Here is an 18,163-nt window from a genome sequence, read left to right on the forward strand (position 1 = left end):
CTTTGCTCTTTGAGACAGATACCCCATCTTAAACATCTTTGAATGTTCCAAAGTTCTAAAGAAATGTTTGGATTCTTATTATTTTTAAGTTGTTAAACCCAAATCAAAAGGAGATATCATTAGATATGTAAGCTATAATAAGATATACATATCCATTGCTTATGTCTCACCAGGGAATATTATTTCATTGTGTTGCTGCTTTTTAAAAATCAAGAACTTTCCTTATCTTCATCTTCATTATAGGAAGAATAAACTATTTGTAGGCTAGTTAGCAATTCAGGAAAATGTAAAAAATGCCCACCATTCAAAGATGGGCACTGTTAACATTTTGGTATACTTTCCAGTCTTTTTAATGTATACTTTTTTCTATATATATATGTATGTTTTCATAAATACATTAGCACAGTTGGTGAATAATGTGTGTATTAGTTTTATATCCGATTTTTATTGTTTTCAGTTAACAAATGTAGTACTGTCACACAGTATATAGCATGGCATTTCCTCATGCCATTATAGATTATTGAAGGTGTTGTAATGGCTGCATAATATTCTGTCATCGATAAGCCACTGTTTTAATGCATCCTCTTATTTGAACTTTAGGTTTTCAGGTTTTCATTTTACACATAGCTGTATGATAAGCATCTTCATGCAGCTCTTCATATCTTATTTTCTTAAGACAGAAGTCTAGAAGTAGAGTCCAATGCAAGGACAAAGGCATGGACGTTTTTCATAAAACAGTCAAGTGTGTGCCAACCTGCTTTATACGCAGGCGTTATCTGTTTATACTGCATTAGCAGTGAGCACAGATTCCAATGGCATCCTGTTTCACCAGCAAGAAATAAGATTGAAAAAGTCTTTTTGTTAAATTGGTAGCTGGAAAATCACTTAATTTCTTAAAATTTATATTTCTTTATTAGTAAGGTTGAATAGTTTTTCAAAAATGTGTTGGCCATTTTTTTCTCATGCTCTTTACTCAAAAAATGTTATTCAGATCAAGTGGTTTTTCAATTTTTTCCTTTGCTCTTTCTATTTTTAAATGTTCTTTGTATACCAAGAACATTTATCCTTCACTGTAATATATGATACAAATATATTCTTCAGTTTTGTGTTTTGCTTCTACTTGGTTTTGGTGTTTTTAGAGGTATAAAAGCATAAAATCTGTATTGTCAATCAAATTCTACATTTTCCTTGGTAGCTTCTGTCTTTGATTAAAAATTTTATTTCTGGCCTAGCACATGTTTTCCTATTCCATATCAGATAGTCTGAACATATCCTTATAGTTTTGTAAGTTTTTGCAGCAAAAACCTTACTTTAAAAGCATCTAAATCATCTTTAAAACATTTGGGATTTATTTTGATGTACAGTATAAGGCAAAGTGCTATTTGGATTCTTTTCTCAATAATGCTTGTTTTGTAATCCACTTCTTCCCCACTGGCCTGGATTTCTGATTCCTATATACACAGTATCTGTCTGGTCCTACCTAGTCTGTACCCAGTAACACTCCAAAAAATGTTCTTTGCTTTATGTTTTAAATATTTGATAGATCAAACTTATTCATTCTTAAAAAGAGAACTAGCTTTTCCCATCTCATTTGTGTGTGTGGATAAAATTTAGACCCATCTTTCCAATTCCCTACAAAACTATCCTATTGGTACTTTAATTATGAATATATTATCCTATGAATGAATCTGAGAAGGATTGATATTTTCTAGTATTTGGGGTTTTTTTTTTTTTTATGGATGAGCTGATTGTACCCTGAAGTATAATCAGAATCTACACGGTGTTTCTTAAAGGCAAGGACCCATGGTCTCCAAGAGATGTTGACAGCCACCTAATGACATTGAGTAAGATAATCCAGTGTGTGCTGGAAGTAGGGATGGGGAAATGAAGAATCTGCCGTTTAGATGTTTATTGATTTTATTCAGCTGGTATTTATTGATGGCCTACCATGCGCCAGGCTTCTGCCAGACTAACCTTGAAAAGGTGAGGAAGGCATAGTCCTTGCTCCGAAGGTCTAGGCTAGAAAAGAAGCACATATAAGGTACGGGTTGAGCATCCTAATCCAAAAATCTGAAACGAAAAATGCTCCAAAATCCAAACAGTTTTGAGTGCTGACACAACATTCACGTGAAAACGCTCATATTGGAGCATTTCAGATTTCAGACTTTAAAATTAGAGATGCTCAACTGGCGAGTATAATGCAAATTTTCCAAAATCCAAGAAGGTCCGAAATCCAAAACACTTCTGGTCCAAGTATTTTGGATAAGGACTACTTACTCTGTAAAAGGATAGCTTGGAGTAGGGTGTGAGGAGATGGTAGGACGGGGTCGAAGGGAGATTTCACAGGACAAGAGGGGCTTTCTGACAAGTCTCAAGGAAGAGTGGATGTTTGCTGAGTAGACAGGCTGGGAAAGAAGAGACGTCCTGCACACTGAGAAGCGAACTGATGTGATTTGTGGAATAACTCACGGCAGGTCATCCAATGTGCTTGAAACTAAGGTGAAAGTTTTCAGGAGCTGGGATGGAAAGGCCTAGAACCGGTCCAGGAGGCGCTCCCAGCCTGAAGAGGCTGGCTGTTGTAGCTGGCCTCTCTGGAGCACAAGCTTCTCTGTGAAATCAGGTTTGTTTCATTTTTCCCCAAGTCTTTGTTGCAGACTGATAGTTTATAAAATGTAATGCAGTTCAATAACTAGAAATATGAAAACCATAGCCCTCAAATTTCTTTAATATTCAGATTTGAGAGACATAAAATTAGTCTGTCAAATTGCTAGAAAAGTTTTAAATGTTCATTCTCAGTTTCTGTATCTAGTTTTTGGGGACTAGGAACACCTGGTGCTCGAACCCCTCTGGATCACACTTGGGTAGCACCGTGCTAGCCTCCCGGATCAGCGGGAAAGATGTGGTGGCTGTGGCTGGGAATGTTCCAATAGTCAAGGTAGACCTGTGAGACGGTGTCCACGAAAATGGTTGCCACCTGGAGGCTGAAAACTGCTGTTTTAAGTGATGCTGAGTCACTTAAGGGACGTTACCAAATATTTTATTCATTTTCTACAATGGTATTGTTTGAATCATGTGCTTAAATTACTATTAAAAAAAACTTCATGTCAAAATAAGTGAATAAAATGAAATATCTTAAGGCAGGGTTTTTTTTTGTTTGTTTTTTTCCTCTCTAGATGAAAGCAATGGTTCTCAACCTTGGCTGCATATTGGAATCACCTGGGACTTTAGAAGCTACTGCTGCTGGTTCCCACCTCAGATGAGTTTGGGATGCAACCTCAGCATCAAGATTTTTAAAAGCTCCCCCCTGGTTCTAATGTGCAGCCACCTCTCTCCCATGTGGGATATTCTAATGATGGATACAGTTTTCTGATTGAGAATTTATGTAAAAATATAGCACAGTAAGAGTACTCCAAAACTATCAGTTGAATTTAAATCTGATACCTGATATTGTTTCAGTGCAATGATCTCGTGTATACTGGATGTTACGAGTTTTGAGTTTACTTCAACCCTCCCCACCAAATACCATGAAGTATTTTAATTACAATTGATAGGATACATATCTTTCACTATGGCTTATTACATGTAATATAGCATCAATAAATATTCTTATAAATGAAAGCTTGTGAAATCTTGATTCCCCTATTACTTACTTCCCCTGATGTCACCCCAGTGATTACTGTTGGAGCAATGACAGCAACAGTATTTAGTATTTAGATGTCATATCGTTTTTTTTTTTTTTTTTTTTGAGACGGAGTCTCGTTCTGTCACCCAGGCTGGAGTGCAGTGGCACAATCTTGGCTCACTGCAGCCTCCGCCTCCCATGTTCAAACAATTCTCCTGCCTCAGCCTCCCGAGTAGCTGGGATTACAGACACATACCACTATGCCCGGCTAATTTTTGTATTTTTAGTAGAGACAGGGTTTCACCATGTTGGCCAAGCTGTTCTCAAACTCCTGACCTCAAGTGATGCGCCTGTATCGGCCTCTGAAAGTGCTGGGATTACAGGCGTGAGCCACCGCATCCCGACTCCCAAGTAAGATTTCATTAGAACACCTTGCCATGAGTGTGCCTAATAAACCCAATGCAACTATTGCTGGATTTTTAACATACAACTCCTTCAAATTATTTATTCAAATATTATTTTGGAATATTAAAAATATATTTTTAGAATATTCATTCAAATGTTTAGAGTTTTTTTTTTTTTCTATTTTGTTAACACATTCTTCATGTGCTGAAAACTGAACATTCAGTGGTTCACTCGTTCAGTAAACAGTTTTGGGCACCTAAACTTGGTTGTGCTAGGCACTGGGTAATCAAAGTTTAAGCCCCAAGTTCTTCCAATAGCAAATAGTACAGCTGCATGCCACTAGCTTCTTACACACAGGTGGGTGTCATGCATGCCAAATGAAAATAATTTTACCCTTTCCCTCTATAATTTCAAGTACACTTTCAATTTTTGATATTACAGCCTTATTTGCTTAAATACTCTTCCATCTCTTCTCCTCTCCTTGTCTCCTTTTTTCTTTTCTTTTTTTTTTTTTTTTGAGACAAAGTCTCTGTTGCCCAGGCTGGAGTGCAGTGTCAGGATCTTGGCTCACTGCATCCTCCTCCTCCCAGGTTCAAGCAATTCTCCCACCTCAGCCTCCTGAGTAGCTGGGACTACAGGTGTGCGCTACCACACCAGGCTAATTTCTGTATTTTTAGTAGAGACGGGGTTTCACCATGCTGGCCAGGCTGGTCTCCAACTTCTGACCTCAAGTGATCCGCCTGCTTCGACTGGGATTACAGATGTGAGCCACGTATAGTATACCCGGCCCCCTCGTTTTTTTAAATAAAGTTATAACATTAGGTGGGAAAAAACACTTTAAAAGTAGTTCTGTCAACTATTTTGGGGGCTGTGGGCCAGTCATTTAATCCATCTGAACCTCAGTTTCCTCTGCTGTGAAAGGGTGATACCCTCCCTGCCCTGTCTATCTCAGTTGTTATGGGGATTATGGAAGAAGTTATATGTAACATTAACATCAGAAATTTAAATATCCAGTTAAAGTGTAAATGGACATTATAAAACAATCTTTAAAAGAAAGACACTATATATATATATGGCTTATGCATCACTAGCAGTTTGGGTTTCCGAAGCTCCAACGTGAAGTTTCACGAAAGTTGCATTCCATGGAAGTTTTCTTCCATGATGGATTTTTTACTTTGTACTCAGCTCCTGAAAAAGAAACTTCCTGGGTTTTCTTTTTTCCTCCTACGGTTTTGCAGCGGCCGGGCTGCTTCCTGTCAAGAGCCACTCTGCCAAGGCCCCGTCTCTAGAGTCTCTCCCCCTCCCCTTTCTCTTTCTTTCCAACACTTGCTACATTGAGAGGCTGATCCTGTGCAGAAGCCCTCCCTGCCTCGGCAGCGCGGCGCAGTGAGCATGCTCGGCCTCCTGCGGGAAGAGGAAGCGGCCGCATAGGAGTCATGCCAAGCATAGCCCGCATGTCAGCGCTGCCGGCTTGCAGCGGGCTGTGAGCGGGGCCGGCGCCGCTTTGTCCTAGGAAACGGGCTGCGCGTTTCTCTTTTTCACTCTTTTCCATTTCCAGGAAGGACTTGTAAGGACTTCTGAAACGCTGTTTTCATATTCGATTGGGGATACAGTACATACACCGTCTACCAGTAAGCCCTTGAAGGGTTGCGTGTGAGCTCGATTTTTTTGTGCCTGATTTTTTTTTTTTAACTTTTGCATACTTTGTTTTGATAGTCTGAGGCTGGGCCTCTGCCTTTGTGAAGTTGAAGAGCCGGGAGCTACTCAGCAACAATTGATTTTTGAAACTTAACTCTTTTGGGGCAAAAGCGAAGAGCTGGTTTTCTTTGCTAGCCCAATAAATGCTATTTATGAAGATGGACCTGTTGAACTATCAGTACTTGGACAAGATGAACAACAATATCGGCATTCTGTGCTACGAAGGTAGATGTCCCGTTGTAGAATTACTGCCCGTTGCTCGTCCCGGCCACTCCTCAGTGTGCTGGGTGCCTGCCTTCTAAGCGCCTGCTGTCCTTCTCGGGGCTGCAGGGCACTTGAAAGGCCGGCGTTTCTTAGGTTCGGTTCGGCACCGAGTGTGTTCGGATCTCAGGCTGCGGGGGGCGGTGGAGGGGGCTGGACGGGGAGGCGGTGAAGTAGAAACCCTTCAAAGTTTGCTCGTTGCTTGCAACGTACTCGCGCCTTACATTTTTAACTCTTTAAAATGTATGTCTTTTTGATTTCCGTTAATATTGTCTTTAGGGGAAGGACTTGTAGGACGCCGGTAAAAGTTGAGCCTCTTTGGGGGAGGGGCTGGTAAGGATTGCACCGTCTACTGTACCCTGCTGTGGGCCACAGCGCCCTGCAGCTCACGGAGGGGGAGCCAAAGTTACAGCGAGTTTCTGTGCTCGCGAGTGAGTGTCCCAAACAGCGGAGAATGTCCCTCTCCCGCGTGGGGCTGGAAGGGCACCGTGTCAGCGAGCACAGGCCGGCTCTTTGTCTCGCTGGCGCTTCCTGTGCAGCCCAGGGAGCGCTGACATTGGGGGGTGTTCCTCGCGCTCTGCTCCCTGTGGGAGCGATTACACAACACCCCGACCCCCAGCCTGCCCTGAAAAAGAGAGAGCCGCGCTGAACTCTTATTTATTACCTCCTATTGCCCGTGAGGTGCTTCCCCCACTGTCTTGTATTTCAAGCTGTCTCTGGTAGCAGTAAGAGAAAAATCTATTTCTTAAGCTGTTGGAACATCCTCTACGTGCGATTTGAAAAAGTGGCAATGGCCTGGGTCTGCCGCCGAGAGGCATCTCCGGGGGAGTTCGGCCTGGCAGGAAGAGTATTTTTTGTTGTAACCACACACACATCCGGGACTCTTCTCTTTCTCATTCAGCAGGAGCAGTTTCCATTTTTTCTCCAATAATACATGGGACATTTCTCTTGAAAAAGAAAACAGTTACAAAAACTTGGGAAGGTGATTCACTTGTATTTTTTTAATCTAAAAACTTCAGGCCTGTTTCCTAATCAGTTGAAAACTTACCCTTTAAAGAGTATTTTTCCCCTTCAAGGAAAAAAACAACAACCCTCATTCACGTTGTTTTTTAAAACTGTGGATGAGGATCTCATATTTAACGTTTTTTAAAAAGGGTATTTGTTTTTCTTTACTCCTACTAGTTCTTGCTATGAGAATTTCGGTGAATTGCTTTCTTTGCATCTGATGTGTTGAGTAACATCTTGCGTCTGAACTCACTTTAAAAAGGCAGCCGACTTTAGAAAGCCATAAGCAGCCATTGCTGGGCTTGTTTCCCGTAACATTCACACATTGCAGTCAGGGTTTTGTTTTTGTTGTTTTTTTTTTTAACCATCTGCGCTTCCCCCAACAAGAAAGAAAAACTTTTGAGGCAATTTCTGTTGTATTGTCTTTGCCAACAAGTAATATGATATTTTAAAAACAAAACATAATGGCCTAAGAGAGAAATATAAGATTGTTAGGAAATTGATACCAGATACCAGATTAATTTTTCCTGTCTCCGATTGGTGATGAACAGCTAGCTTACGGACAGCGAGCCCAGGTCGAGTTGTTGTGTAGCATGCAACACACAGGAAACTGGAGTGCTCTGCTCTTCTCGTCTCGTCTCTTCTCTTTTCTTCTCTTCTCTCTTGGTATTTGGGAGGAAGAAACTTTGATTTTGAAAGTTGAGTAGCTATATGAGATAATGGGCTAAAGTCTGTTTGGTTTAAACATCTGCTCCTATTTTCCTTATTATGAGAGTTAACATTATTTTAACACCAGAATAAATACAGAGGAAATGAAGGAAAGCACAGCAAAATTTGAGTGGTGTTTATAGTGAATTGTTGATGTCCTAGTGGTTTTCTCGGTGTAAACACTGCACACATCTGGTCTGAACTCCAGAGGGTGTTTTGAAGATGGGCATAAATCATACATGGGATTTTTTTGTAAGAAAAGTTGGAAAGGTTATGGTTCTTTTAAATCCAACACTTGGACTTGGAGAATATTTGTTTTAAACATATCAGCTCCCCAGCATTCCAGGGAAGTTGTTTGGAAAATGGAATGTACTGTTGGTAGGCAACATTTGGTTTCATTTAGGGCACAGTCAAGTTTCATGCCCCTTAAGAATAAGGGACAAATTAATTTTATGACATTTTAGTTTTAAAAATTAAGATGCGGATGGTTAATTATTCTTACCAGCTAAATTATACCATATTCCTTAGTTGTGTGAGACATAGCTGTACTCTTAAAAAAAACCATGTGTCTGGTCTTTTTTTTTTTCTTTTTGGTGATGAAGTCTCGCTCTTGTCCCCCAGGCTGGAGTGCAATGGTGCCATCTCGGCTCACTGCAACCTCTGCCTCCCCGGTTCAAGCCATTCTCCTGCCTCAGCCTCCTGAGTAGCTGGGATTACAGGTGCCTGCCACCACGCCCGGCCCATTTTTGTATTTTTAGTAGAGATGGGTTTCACCATGTTGGCCAGGCTGGTTTCAAACTCCTGACCTCAGGTGATCCGCCCACCTCGGCCTCGCAAAGTGCTGGGATTACAGGCATGAGCCACCGCACTCAGCCTGTATGTACCAAAACCTCTCTTGTGACTTAATACGCAAATCGATCTTTTTAGCCGTTTACCTTGTAGCATACAGGGTCTTCCTTCCTGACTGACTCCATATTGCTTAGATGTGGACTCCCTCCTTGGTAACTGCTTCCTGGCTCCTGCCCTCCACCGTAGTTGTCTGCAAGAATAATGAAAAAGAATAAAGGGAAAAAGTTAACCACAATTAGCAGGTTTGGGGTGGGAGAAGGAGAAGTTAGGCAGAGGGCCGGAAGAATCGAAGTCTGGCAAACTTCTGGAAGCTAACTAATTACCTTCACTAATGATGAGCAGATTAGCAGAACTGTGCTTGTGCTAATGTGTTCAGAACCTCATGGCTTATTACTACCATACTCAGCAATTAACCACTGCGTCGATCATCACCCCACTGAATGCTCAAATGATACCCACTTGAAACCCAGTTTTGCCTCTGTCTCCATGCAAAGGTCATAGGCCAACCCCAGCCCTCATTTTTTCCCTCCTCTGAACATCTGAGAATACCTTACTAGACTGGTGAAAGCCTCGTGAAGGCAGAGCATTCTGTCTTGGTGACCGCTGCATCCCTGAATCCTAGCACAGGGTCTGAGTGGGCTTTCAGGAAGTGGTTTAGAATGAAGGCTGACTCAAAAAAAATCAGTGCAAGCTCTCAATGGCAGCTGTAGTTGCTACTGTATAATTTAATACTTGATTATATACTGCCTTGTATTCTCTAATTATCTAATTATTGCAGAGCTATCCAGGGCCTCAGACATCATCTAATACCTTTTGCCTTGTTTTCACCAAGGAAAGTGAGGCTCAGAGAGGTAAACTCTGTTTTTCAGAGTTTATTTAGTTTATTTAGAAAGTTTGTGGCAGGATTGAATTGAGTTTTGACTCTTCTATGAATCTCCTATGCCGTGCTGTGTCTCCAGAATTATTTCATGTCTTTTTTTTTTTTTCTTTTTGAGACGGAGTCTTGCTCTGTCACCCAGACTGGAGTGCAGAGTGGTGCCATCTCCACTCACTGCAACCTCTGCCTCCCGGGTTCAAGTGATTTTCCTGCCTCAGCCTCCCTAGTAGCTGGGATTACAGGTGCCCTGCACCATGACCAGCTAATTTTTGTGTTTTTGGTAGAGGTAGGGTTTCACCATGTTGGCCAGGCTGGTCTCAAACTCCTGATCTCAGGTAATCCGCCCGCCTTGGCCTTCCAAAGTGCTGGGATTACAGGCATGAGCCACCGCACCCGGCTTATTTCATGTCTTATCTCCTCATTAGCTCCGTGATGTTAGGGTCATGCCCTGTCCTGGGTGCCCTCAGGGCCTAGCACGGGGATAACACCCTGGATTACAGTGCACACAGTCAAGCCTCTCCCACTTCTTCTTGCTCTGAAGCCAGTTGCTGGTCCAAATTCCTAGGCTGTTGTGATGTTGGGGAAAGGGTAGGTGAGACGCCTCTGAGTGACCAGCCTCACTGGAAGGTGCTCTTCGTGCTGCTCTGGCACTGGGCTTGCTTTCCTTTTGTCTGCCTGTGCAGAGGAGGAGGCCTGCGTGGATGCCAGAGCCAGTCCCCAGGGAGCAGGGACGGGGACGGGGACGGGGACAGGTTAGACCACCGGCTTTCCTCAAGATGGCTGTCGCTGCACTGACATCATCCCTGGGGCTGAGACCTGGGCCTGCCAAACGTGCCCTGGCTGGCTGGGGCTTTACGCTGCTGGTAGAGATACTTTAATTATGGGTTAAGAGCCATTAGTGTGTAATTTGGTGGAAGAATTCTCTCCTTTTAATTTAATAGCATGATTTATATTGGGAGAAAGTAGGAATACATTGCATATTGTGATCTTCTCAAAGCTTAAGAGTGAATTATTCTGACTTCAAGCTTTAGAACGGTTCATTGTTTTAGACGCAGTTATCCCTTGTTTCATCACAGGCAACTTTTAAATTAATTTTCTGGAATGGAAGGGAAGACGCACACTGGAGAGTTGCTGAGTTCAGTGAGACCCTGTGATCTTTTGTTTCCCACCAGTCTAACCACCAGCGGTTGAGTGGAGTCCTGGCTTCATTGTTCTTTGTCTAACGAGCTCAGAGGCATCAGGAAACTTAGGAGGCTTGGGTAGGTGAAAAGGCCACAGCGCAGGGCCATTTCGTACCCTCTCCTGTTCCCCAGCCCTGCATATCAAGTGACGAGCTCTTGATCTGGGATGTATTCCGAGGTAGAACATCTGTAACTGTTTTGCTGTGGAAAGTCATTTTACTTTAGCTTTTTACTTGCAGGAAAGGATAGGGAGTGGGGGCGGGTGGGGGTTAGGGAGGAAGGGGGAGACAGAGAGAGAGAAAGAAACTGGGAGGAGCTTGGTTAGTAAAACATGCCCAGGTGAGCCCAGGAGCTCTGCGAGAGAGCTGGCCTAGCTGGTGTCTTTCTCCTAATTACAGTTTGTGAAGGAAGGTGTGACTATACCCGCCTTCCTTGCAGCTCCCACCCTTGTTTCTCAACCCGCTTCTCGAAAGATTATTGTACTTGGCTGTTTATCTCTTGGAGCCTACACTTGGCTCCTTCTGGAGGCCAGGTTTGTCTTCCTCCTTCCTCCCTTCCCTATTGTCTGCGTGGCCTTGTATTCCTAGGGTGCCTGGATTTGTTGCTGTGAAGATTTTTTAAAACATGCGGTAAAGATAGAAAGCAATCCTCCTTGGCACGTGAGGAGATTCCAAACTTCTCAATATGGTTTAGCTCTCCCTGACTGTGAGGATGTTGCAGAAAACTGGATTTTTTCAGGAAGAAATTAGATCCGGATTTAGCACTTACACGTGTACACAAATATATAAAAACAGTCAGACCAGGGAATGTTTCTGGCGATCTTTGTCATCTCAAAGTATCTGACTTTTATTCAGTGGCGGTTTCTATTTAGTGGTATTTATTATTGCACATTTAAGCTCACGGCAACTATTTTTTAAGACTTGCTCTGCAACACATTCGTGGTCCAAAACAGGTTTCTCTCCATCTTTTATTTTTTAATGAACTCGTGTGTCATTTCCCACCCCCCGACTCCACAACAAAATCCTAACCACGGCTGCTTATTTTTAAAAGCAGGGCCTGAAAATGATTTTGCTTTCTTCATTTGCTGTCTTTTCCTTTCTGAATGTTACATGTTCTGTAAGTTTGAAGGAATTATTTTTGTCACTTTGCTTTGCTGTCTTGCCTTTTCTGCATTGTTGCTTTTTTAATTCTGTAGATTGTTTTAATTTCAAGGTATTATGTATAGAATGTTTTAATCCTCTCAATGTGAATCATGACTAGTTGAAAGAATGTTTATTTACTCCAAATAAAATAGAAAATCTATTCTTAAAAGTCCTCTTTAATATGTTGCTATGCATAGGATCATTCCAAACTCTTAACATTTCACTCTTGTTTGCAAAGAAGTCTGTAAACGTGACAAACTGAAATATATCTAGTAAGTGATCAGAGAAAACTTAGTACTAGTACCATTTTGTTATCCCAAATCCATTCTGTTATTAAACATTTATGAAATGCCTATACTCTACTAAGGAATGTATTAGGGATCGATCTCTCAACATGTTTTATAATGAAGTATACATACAGAAAAGTGTATAAAAATGTGTATTTTATGGTTAGAGAAATGAACAACCCGGTGACTATGGCCAGGTCAAGAAATAGTAAATCGCCCCTTCCAGGTATTATCTTTTGATCAGATCCCTCCCAACCCCAAGAGATCACCACAATTGTAACTTGCTTTTCTTTATACCTTTACTACCATGTATATAATTCTAAACAAATTCTAGCTTGTTTTTTTTTTTTCCCTGTATAATGAGATTCCTGTATGCCTTTTTTTGTATCTTTTTTGTGAGATCTTTTAAAGTAGTGCACACATCCTGAGAGGTTGTTTTCTCCATGTGAAGCCAGCATCTCTTTGAGTGTGAGAACTCTTGGCTGTGGGATATACAGACATTATATACAGATAATATATGTCCCAGCCTCCCTTCTCATTCATTTGCAGCTCCACTGTTTATTAAACAGAGTTGGTGATACTTTGCGAAGAACTTTTTTTCAGTTAGTATTTTGTTCACATTCTTCATCACCTGTTGAAGCCCTCCCACCATCCATGGTATAATGGAAAACTAGGAGAAAATTCTGCACAATTTTGGAGAATGCAACATGGGGGACACTTCTGGAGATACATAGCTTACTTAGCAACTTTCTTTCTGCATTAATAAGCAATTTGCTTAAAGGCTGAGATGTGTTACAAGTCAACTTTGTTGCTGTGCCAGGTTTCTTTGGATCTTAATCCAGGGACTTTTGGATACATAGAAAAAGCTTAAATTGCTCCAGTATCCAAACAATACCCTATATTGTACAGAGATGGCTGTTAGAGAGCAGCACGTTTCTAAAACAATACTCTGCATTATGCACCATCTAAAATTGTGAATGAAAAAGAATTACTCATGTATTGCTCTTGATTTTTATTTTATATCTGTTTTGCATGAAAATAGTTGCCTGTTAATTCTTCTTGGCTAATGATTTGATTTTAATAGAGTGAATTCCAGACTCTAATGGTTTGATGCAGATGTGCTCTGCCAAGCAATTTAGCAAAGTTGTTTACACTACCCATAATCCAGCTGGAAGACTCTATACTTCTTCCCTGATAATAGTTAAGGGAGTGATGAGTGCAAGTTTCTGGACATTTTCCCCTTTGAAAATAAACGCATCTTCCATTATGTGGCAGTACTATTAACATGACAAGAGATTAATTTAAAATTTTATTTTAATGTCAGCTGTTTTTTTCTTTACCCATTTTCTTCCATTCTTACTACGCAGTTCCTTTTAAACTATTGTTTTTCTGGTGAGCCACTGATAAACTATTGGCTGACCCCAGAAAGAACCTTTGTTTTATTTTCCTGCTAAAGTTATGACCTCTTTGCTAATGCTTAAAATCACCCACAAGAATGATCTGGTTCGCTTTTTAAGGAATATGCAATAGCAGCTGTGCCAGGCTTTAAGTTCTACTGAGTAGAGGGTAAAGAGAATGGAAAATAGCTGTCATTCTCGGTATAAACCTTATGTGCAGTTTTCTAGCACAGCTCTGCTGAATTCAAAATTCGGAGCAGTTACCACCAGTTTCTGGAGACCAGGCTGGGAGGCTTTTTTCTATTGGAGGCTTCATACCAATAAAAGAGGTCTGATATTGGTAGGGGACAAGGTAAAGTTCCAGAACTCACAGTGGACATCAAGCATTGCGCTCTTGGTGTTTGATACAGTACATACAGTATTTGGTTCTATATTTTGTCCAATAAAGAGAGAGTGGGAGAGGACCTTCTTGTAGAGCTGGAAGAATCTATTCTATATGTCCTTTAAGGAGAAAATAAAAGAACCACATGTTACTTCCCTGCCTGCAAGCTCTTCTGAATTCATCACCATTTGTGTTCCTTCCTTCAGGGGCAATGAAGGCAGATTGTTCTGTTGGTGCTCACAGATCTCTTTCTGTTCTGATACCCTCCTCTTCCTCTCCTGCTTCTTTCTCTTCATCATGTGCTCCTATACAAGTCTCTCCCAACTTTAAAACAACAACAAACCCTTCCCTAAATCTTATGTTTGTTCCAGCCATTAGACTGTATCGTCCTTGCCATCCACGTTATTGGAAGAAGGCCAGCTCACCTCTACTCCCTTTCTGCCCTTTCCCTCTTAATCTGCTGTCCTCTGATTTCTGCTCCGCCAACTCTGTGAATTTGTTCCGGACACGGTCACTAAATTATATCCTAGTGGCAATTTCAATCTTTTTTAGTCTTTACTTTAGTCTCTTTATGCCATGCAATACTGACTTTTTCCAAATTCTTAAAATTCTTGCCTCCCTTTGCTCAAATACTGAGTCCTGGCCAGGGGTGGTTGCTCACGCCTGTAATCCCAGCACTTTGGGAGACTGAGGCAGGCAGATAGCTTGAGCTCAGGAGTTTGAGACCCGCCTGGCCAATGTGGTGAAACCCCGCCTCTAATAAAAATATAAAAATTAGCTGGGCATGCTGGTGCGCAATCCCAGATAATTGGGAGGGTGAGGCAGGAGAATCACTTGAACCTGGGAGGCAGCGGTTGCAGTGAGCCCAGATCATCCCACTGTACTCTGGCCTGGGCAACAGAGTGAGACTCGGTCTCAAAAGAAAAAAAAAAAAAAAATGAAAAACCTGAGTCCCCATTCCTTCAGGAATAAGGTGGTGGTGCACATATGGTGAGCAACACAAATGAACAGGGGCTTGATGGAGCTCCGCGGGGTGAGTAGGTGGGCATAAAAGGGTGACGCAGGCTGATGAGCACTAAAAACAAACTTTTGTCGCAGTTTGAGAATGGACTGGAAGGGAATAAGAGATGAAATAGTAATAGGAGAGGATGTGAACCTGTTGCCCTGGCTTAGGCAAGAGATAGGGGTAAGCCAAATTCTGGCGGTGGCCACAGAGGAGAGCAGTGGATAGATGTATGAGATCCTTAGGGAGGAGCCTGGCAGGGCTTAGTGATCGATTGAACAGTGGATGAGGGAGAGGACGTAGGAGACACTAAGGGTGCCTCCCAAGTTTCCAGCTCCTACAAGCGGATGGGTGGTGCTGCCATCTGCGGAGACAGGAAACACAGGAAGAGGACTAGGTTCTGGGGTGAGATCATAGGCTTAGCTTCAGCTGCATTGAGTTTGAAGGCTCTTTGAGATTTCGAAGAAGAGATAAATAATAGAAAGTTGGTTATATGGTTCTAGAGCTCAGGAGAGGCTGCTGCTGGAGATATTTGGATAGAGAATACTTGAAGCTTTGAGTGAGCGTGGTCACCTAGGGGCAAAGGGTAGAATAGGTTGAAGAGGTCCTAGGAACTCCTCTCTTATCAGGTCTCCTTTAATTTTCCTCTTAATTGCTAAAATAATCTCTAAACTGCTCCCTGCCTCTAATCTCATCTCCTTCTAGGTTTACATCTGTAATATTACCAGAGTATCATTCCAGCTTACCTCTTCAGCCTTACTTTCCATGTTCTCTCACACTCTGCAGTCCACATAATGTGAAACTGCTTCCTGTGAGTAAGCCCTTTTGCCCCTATCTGAAATCTCCCTGCTCCTTTCTTGTGGCTCCTATTAGTCCCTCAAGGGCAAGGGCTTCTTCTGGAAAGTGACCCTCCTCTCCTCTGCCTTCTTTTCTTCTTCTTCTTATTCTTTTTTTTTTTTTTTTTTTTTTGAGATGGTGTCTTGCTCTGTCACCAGGCTGGAGTGCAATGGTGCGATCTCGGCTCACTGCAACCTCCGCCTCCCAGGTTCAAGCGATTCTCCTGCCTCAGCCTCCTGAGTAGCTGGGACCACAGGTGCATGCCACCACACCCAGCTAATTTTTTGTATTTTTAGTAGAGACAGGGTTTCACTGTGTTGGCCAGGATGGTCTCGATCTCTTGACCTTGTGATCTGCCCGCCTTGGCCTCCCAAAGTGCTGGGATTACAGGTGTGAGCCACTGCTCCCAGCCCTCCTCTGCCTTCTTGGAGGGATTAGGTATTTGTATTTTCATGGCATGCTGTGTGCATACTTCTGCCATGGAATTTATCTCACTGTGTTACATCCCTCCTCTGGCTGGCTTACTACAGTTTCTGGGAGGGCTAGGATTTTGTCTTGCAGCTCCTCGTTCTTCACACCAGGCAAGTGTTGTTTCCTTATGAATGACACTACTCCAGTGTCTTTTGACTAAAGATAAACATTGAAATTGTGTGACTAACCCAAGGATACTCAGCGAGTTGGTGATACAAGTGAGTTTCTTAATTCTTAGAATACTGTTCTTAGAGGCAGGAAAGATAGCTGGGAAAAGGAGGAATATTAATAAGAGGGGAAGAGAGAAAGAAAAACTCTTTAGGACTTAGCTTCTGTAGGAAAACGTTTGAAGTTGGCTGCTTGATTACAGATAGCTGCCCTTGTTCGTCTTGCTTTCTAGTTACTTGACTTTGGACAGTCAGCTAAACGAACTGTTCACTGATGAGAAAATATTTAATACCCATTATGTGCCAGGAACTGTTTTATGTGCTGGGGATATGGCTGCTAGCAAAACAGACAGCAAGATCCCTGACTTCATGGAGTGTATGTTCTAGCAGGGGAGACAGATGAGCAACAGGTAAATAAAGAAGATAATTACAGGTTATGAAGAGTCTTATGCCAGGTTGATGTCTGTTAGCTGATTTACTGTTCAGAGTGACTATATCCAAACATGAAAAGGAACTGCTTTTATTTTCAAACTTTAGAATATAAATTTGAGAGGATGATTTATTTTTCCCCATGGTCTTCTGAAGGATTTTAAAGTACATTAAGGAAACCTGCAGAAAATTTCTTTGGAATCTTAGGAGTGTGGGATTTTTTTCCTTGGTCTGTTAACTATGGCCAGAGTCGGACTGCCTCACTCCATTATATCTGTCACTATACTGGGAACTAGCATCTATTGAAGTGTTATTAGGCTGTTTTAAAAAGAAAGATGAAATGGTTCGTCTTGGGTCTTAATAGGAATGAAATATATGTAGAACTTTTAAATTCAGTGAATTTTATTTTTATTTATTTTTTATTTTTGAGACAGAGTGTTGCTCTGTCACCCAGGCTGGAGTGCAGTGGCATGATCTCAGCTCATTGCAACCTCTCCCTCCTGGGTTCAAGCCATTCTCCTGCCTCAGTCTCCCAAGTAGCTGGGACTACAGGTGCGTGCCACCACACACGGCTAATTTTTGTATTTTTAGTAAGGCAGGGTTTTACTGTGTTGTCTAGGCTGGTCTTGAACTCCTGACCTCAGGCGATCTGCCTGCCCAAAGTGCTGGGATGGCAGGTGGGAGCCACTGTGCCTGGCCAAGTTCAATGAATTTTAAAAGGTTTAAGAAATTGATGGATTAGTTGTATGTTCTGAAAATACTGTGGTCAGACCTAACGCTGCCCTGAATAGGACAGACACTACAGCACTCCAAGGGGGATCTGATTATGAGCTCTGACCTCATGATAGTGGAGTACTTAGTGAGGGCTAGATAAAATGCAAACCTTGGGCTTAATTGGGATAATGGACTGGGATTTTCCACCTGTTCTGTTTTCTTTCTTCCTTTATTTTTATTGAGGCATAATTAATTATGATGAACTCCTAAGGGTATAGCTTCGTGAATTTTCTCCCCCCGTGTTTTGTCAAACATAAAATTAGATCAAGTTAGAATTTTAAGTGTTTCTCATACATACAAGAGGAGAGTTCATGGACTGGGAGACCTCAAACCCAAAAATGTCACAGTCTCACTTTATAGCAGTTATGGTGCAGTTTAGAGCATAAAGGAGGAATGATCTGACCTTTTTCGTGAATGACTGTCATGTATATATCCTTAAGGCAGACAGCTGTTTAAGCTGATTTGTTGTTAGCTGATGGGTTTGATCCTTATCAAACCTTATTTTTGTCCTTATCTGCTGATAAGGACAAAAAACTCAGATTTGTGTTTCTTTTATATTTAGATTTAGCGTTTGGGGAAATCAGGATGACTTAAGTTTTGGTTATGAGTGGTTGGCCTTGGGCTGTCTAAACTGTGGCCTCCATTATTCTGTATTTATTGTTAACAGT

At 41.8% G+C, this 18,163-nt stretch overlaps 1 protein-coding gene across 3 annotated transcripts in view; it reads left to right on the forward strand.

Moving 5' to 3' along the window:
- Positions 1-18,163, forward strand: part of VGLL4 (vestigial like family member 4) — a 162,832-nt gene that overhangs the window by 70,210 nt on the left and 74,459 nt on the right. The window contains exon 1 of one of the 3 annotated variants that reach the window (XM_003264980.4): positions 5,082-5,950. The exons of the other annotated variants lie outside the window; for them this stretch is intronic. Coding sequence (XP_003265028.2) covers positions 5,869-5,950 — 82 coding nt within the window. The 5' untranslated portion in view covers positions 5,082-5,868. Of the gene's footprint in view, positions 1-5,081; positions 5,951-18,163 lie in introns of those variants that run through there. 3 annotated transcript variants of the gene reach the window in all.

This window comes from Nomascus leucogenys, chromosome 21, assembly GCF_006542625.1.
Source record: "Nomascus leucogenys isolate Asia chromosome 21, Asia_NLE_v1, whole genome shotgun sequence".
Classification (NCBI taxonomy): Eukaryota; Metazoa; Chordata; class Mammalia; order Primates; family Hylobatidae; genus Nomascus; species Nomascus leucogenys.